Raw genomic sequence first — 5,248 nt, forward strand, 5'->3', positions numbered from 1 at the left:
AGCAGAAACCAGGGACAGCCGAGTCCAGACAAGAACCAGAACCGCAGAGAGTCCAGACAAGAACCAAAACTACACAGAGTCCAGAAAACCACCAAGAACGCCGTCCAACCTTGGTAAGGTGAAGAAGAGGAACACCTGGTGCTGAGGATGTTCTCAAATTTAGACCTGCAACAATTCTTCATCATCATGTCAACACAAACGGATACAGATCCAGAGTCAGAACATTCCATCCTTATTTTTTGCCATTTTAATCAAAAACTGAAGGATATAGAAAAGATTTTAAACTTCCAATCTATGGTTTGGTTGTTTTATATTTACCGACTGGTCCTAAATTCAGAAGCTGCACTAGAAGAACAAACAGAGAAATAAAAACTCTAAAAATCTATTCCAAACCTTCAGTTTGATCGGCTTCATTCACAAAGACTGATTACAGATCTTAAAAACATCAGTTTGATAGAGAAGCTTGAAATGTTGGATCCTCATCAGTGAACTCAGGCAGACTCCTCCTTAGTTCTCCTGGTTCTCCTCCTCCTCCACCTTCAGACTCCCCCTGATGACCGGGAGAGCCGGACTCCTCCCTGGAAGAAGGGACCCTCTCCAGCCAGCTGGTCGCCCGGGCAACGGCCGGTCCCACAACTGCAGCTGAACACCTCACCAGAACCACAGGGATGAAGCAGGACATGAACGATGACCTCTGACCCGGACCTCAGAGGTCAGGACATGAACGATGACCTCAGAGGTCAGGACAGAACCTGCTGCTGACCAGAGACTGGATGAAAACAGAAAGTGGGCGGGGCGTTCTCCTGGTTCTGGTTTGGAAAGTTCTTCAGCTTTATTTCCAGCTGTTAGTGAAGAACCTCAAACAGATCAGAGTTCTGTTCCTGCTCCCAGTATACCCATCAGCCACTGCGGTTCTCACCTGTACTCTAGTGTCCTGAACGGTCGGGTAGAGAAGGATTAGAACTTTTTCTCTGTTTGATATTCGGGAGCCCATCAGGACAGCCGGTTCTGACTGATGAACTCAGAACTTCCCCCGTAGTGAGGAGGACAGGTGTCTGATCTTCATTGGAGCGATCGACAGGTGCGCCGGGCCGTTAGCGCGCGGCGCCCTCGCTCCACAGGTGTTCACGCGCCGGGAGGGGGGGTCACTTACCCGCGGAAGTGCGCTTTTATCTTCACCACCCTCGAGTCCCGGTCCAGGACGGATCCGTTCGACGTCAGCGCGTCCATCCTACAGTCTGCAGAAAGTCCCGGGACAGGCCCAAACTTTGACGAACCGAACCCGCGGGTCGCTGCGGGGCGTTCAGCGCGACGGTCCCGGGCGGACCGGGCGGAAACTTCCGGGAATGAAACCACCGGAGCGACTTTGAAGTTTTCCTGCTGTGCAGAAACATTAACGGCTTCGGTCAGTCCGTCCAGAGCTGCGAGGCCATTTCCGCTCCCCTCTTTCAAAATAAGACGTGTTGAACCCAGGACAGGCAGCGGCAGCACTGAGGACGGGGCCGGGGCTTTTATTTTGAAGGCACAGGTGTGTGCCGCTCACCTGTCAGCTTGATGGGTTTCTGTGGCTCGCTATGGTTACGGAGGTCAGAATTCACCTGTCCCGCTCCTGGCGGCGGGTCGTGACAGCACTCCCGCCAACCAAACGGTAACGGACCGCTTTCACGGTCACTTCCGGCCCGTTTGACTTCTTGACGTCCAGCAGAGAATGGAAATGTGACAGTTTTAGTGCTTTATGTTAAATATGAATGACAACAGATGAAGGAAAACGTTCTAACATTCTCAAATGATTAGTCAGCTAGATTGTAGCGCCGCCTGCTGGTTCACCAACGAACACATTTACTGTTCAAACGAGAAGGGTGTACCTGCAGGCCCGGAGACCCAGCAGCGTTCTCAGGCCCGGTCCTGAGAACGCTGGGGGGAACATTGTATTTTTTTATTCTGATTTTTTTTATTTACAAATGTTTTGTTTGGCTCTTTACATAAAAACTTGAGTTCAATGTTTAATCTGTCTATATACAAATACACGTTTTAAGGATTTCTGTATCAATTATATTTTTAATTCCTTAAACTGTCATATCTAAAAGCACCTGAGTACAATCTATTTTTTTCCATCAACATGCTGAATGAAGACTTACATTCTTTAAACCTGAGTGTGTTTTTCAAGGTAAAATGCCCAATTTTATTTTCAGAACCAAGTTTTTCATGACGTTTCTTTATACTACAGCAGGAGTCTCCAACTTTCAAACCTTTATAGAACCATTCGGGTTGATGTCTCACTAACCTAAACCCAGTAGGAGCCACAAAGTCTTAACTCACCCTTTAGAAAAATACAATACTGATTGATATTCCTGTTTTTGCTGCCGACATGATACATTTAAATAAACTAAATAAACTATTGTGGGGTTTTTTTATGAAAAAAAACATAAACATGAAGATAAAACAGTTTTAAAAAATGAAATACTTTATAACTTTAGACAGAGCTTTGCATTACTTCTTTTCAAAATAAAAGACACCCTACACTATAAAATCATGACAATGCAGCAAATGCAGTTAGAAGTGTAAAGTCATCAATTATTAAAAAAATGTTTATTCTTGTGTTTCTGAAGCAAAAATTCATAAATATAACCAACAAAAACTAAATCAGAGCTAATGAAGTGACCCTTACCGTTTATTAATATAATCCAGTGAGTTATAACTCTGTTTATACTTACTGTTAATACATTTATTTTCTGTGATAAATGAAGCTCAAAATTAAACCCAAATGAGTCAGTATGATGTTGATGAACTACAACGGATTGAAGGAGAATTACAGCTACTGTTGTTATGGATCCTTCAAACGCTTGTGAATGAGTTGAATAACTTTACAACCTATTTATTTTTTCCTTTACAGTTACTTCAGGGTTCTTCTTCTTCTTCTCTGCAACAGATGCATGTTCACTAATACAGACTCTCACTATAAAAGGCCTTCACCAAACAGCAACTGACAAGATCCTGAAAGGAAGGGAGGGATGGATGATGGGCCCCCCTGATCCCAGTGTGACCAGCAGGGGTGGGCAGGACAGAAACCAAACCTGCAGTCAGAAGTCAACTGTTGGGTATCTGCTCTGTAGCCATATTTAATAATACTTAGGTTTTGAGGTTCATGTGCTTCATGAACATCTGCCCGCTTTAGTCCGTCTGCTTTAGTTCGTCTGCTTTAGTCCATCTGCTTTGGTCCGTCTGCTTTGGTCCGTCTGCTTTGGTCCGTCTGCGTTGGTCCGCCTGCGTTGGATCGCCTCCATTAGTTCTGAGTGAACAGGAACACTGACAGATTTGCATGTTAGAACAGTGAGTAACAAACAGTAAATTCAAAGTTCATTTGTATTATAGACAGGATTCCAACAAACCTTTATGACAGCTGCAATAATTAGTGATAAAAATGGGACAAAGGAGTAACATAAGGTATAATGATGTCTTGATGCTGAGCTGCAGACCACATCACTGACTGAACTTCCGTCTCTCTCTTGTCTTTCAGACTCAGAACATCTGTTGAAGGAAAACAGTTTTAGATCGTTGCAAGAATCAGAAAAACTCTGAAACATGAAAAACCTGCAGCATAAAGTTCAGCTCATATCAGGAAACCAAAGCAAACTTTACAGAAAATGAGAGTTTGGATCATTATGAAATACGGAGTATTTTCCATTTCTGTACAGAATCGTCATTTCCAGTGATTCCTGGAACCCAAAACATTCTCATTCCAACTCGTCCCACATCGACGTTTGGTTGAAGGACGCCAGCGTCAAGGATTGATGTTTGGAGAGTCCCTAACTCGTCGTTTTTTGAAGATAACCAGCTCAAACTGGTGATACTAGTGCAGGTAAAGAGTGATGGTAAAAAGAAGGAACAGGTCTGTGATGGACAGAATTATTGTTTGTTGGAGATAAATAATTATTTTCTGCTCCAACATACAAATAAGTTCATTTAGAAAAATCAAACATTGAGATTCTCTGGATTCATTTTTTTAAAGAATGTGTTTCAAAGCTCATCCCTCATGGATCCTGAAGCTGCAGATGGAGTTTTCAGGCTCAAACGTGGACGATGAAGATGAAGATGAAGATGAAGATGACTCACTCTGTCCACCGTGTGCAGTTCAGTCCGTCCACAGAAAAAGAGCCGGGAGGACAATCTTCACACACAGTGTCTGCTGTGCTGCTTCCTGAAAGAAAACCTCACTTTCAGCTGATTCTCCTGCAGGAGAACGTCTCCACAGGTGCAGGACTCACCTGGTTCCTTCGTCTTCTGCCCGGATTTGCACTTGGAATGTTTTTTTGCAAAGCTGCACCCGGAGATTTCAGGAGTCACACAAAAGTATCCGTCCACGACCCAGCAGACCGTGTCTGACGTGGCGGTGCAGTTGTGTCTGGTGAAGAGGCCGTGACCTGAAGGGAGAAACATCAGAGTTTCAGACGCTGTCGTCCACTTCCTGCTGAAGCTGAAGCTGAAGCTGAAGCTGTACCTGTGCAGAGAGAGCAGCTGGGGCAGCTCTTCAGGCCGTTGGGCTTATTCGTGAAGGTTCCCTCCGGACAGGGCTGACACTTGGTCCCCAGGTCCTCCGTGCAGTCTCTGCTCACATGCAATCCTGTTTGAAAACACGTTCATGATCAGATCAAGCTCCGACGAGCAGACCTGCAGCTTTACCCTCACGTGTACACCATCTGAACTGCACGCCAACTGAAACAGGAGTTCACGCACGAGATCCTGACATGATGAAACAGGAAAGGAAAGACAGCAGAGCAGGACTTTAAAGGGTCACCAAACCCTAATATGGAAGTTTTTTTTGTGCTCATAATTCAAAGTTTTATGCATTTTTCAATTGACAATTCAGTTTGCAAATTCATCATGCAATTTGAGAATGCATTTTGCAATTTGCAATTCAATATTCAATCAGGCTTGCAAAATGATTATTCATTTTGTAATTTACAATTCAATATGAAAATTTACAATTCAATATCACAATTTTACAAAATAAAATATTGAATAAAAACAAAATCAATTGCATTGTAAATTGTCATGGGTTTTTGATGTCATAATTCAAATGACTATGCATTTTACAATTTACAATTCAATATTTAAAAATGACATTTCATTACATGGTTTGGTTCAAATTCATTGTAACCTTTCCGCTCTCCTTAGTTTGTTTACATTAAGAGTGGGGTCATCTGGACCCCCCAAGACAGTGCGCTGAACTTTTTTTTATCTTTGATTT

General features: G+C 43.4%; 1 protein-coding gene across 1 annotated transcript in view; it reads right to left on the minus strand.

Annotated features, from left to right (window-relative positions):
- Nucleotides 1-2,859: 2,859 nt before the first annotated feature.
- LOC112140016 (tumor necrosis factor receptor superfamily member 14) overlaps nt 2,860-5,248 on the minus strand; it is a gene marked incomplete at its 5' end in the record, with an annotated part of 7,927 nt that continues 5,538 nt past the window's right edge. Inside the window, 5 exon segments of the mRNA XM_024262915.1 lie at nt 2,860-3,306; nt 3,390-3,528; nt 4,114-4,198; nt 4,266-4,421; nt 4,499-4,621. Of these exon segments, the coding sequence (XP_024118683.1) occupies nt 3,172-3,306; nt 3,390-3,528; nt 4,114-4,198; nt 4,266-4,421; nt 4,499-4,621 (638 nt within the window). The 3' untranslated portion in view covers nt 2,860-3,171.

This window comes from Oryzias melastigma, linkage group LG7 (assembly GCF_002922805.2).
Source record: "Oryzias melastigma strain HK-1 linkage group LG7, ASM292280v2, whole genome shotgun sequence".
Classification (NCBI taxonomy): domain Eukaryota; kingdom Metazoa; phylum Chordata; class Actinopteri; order Beloniformes; family Adrianichthyidae; genus Oryzias; species Oryzias melastigma.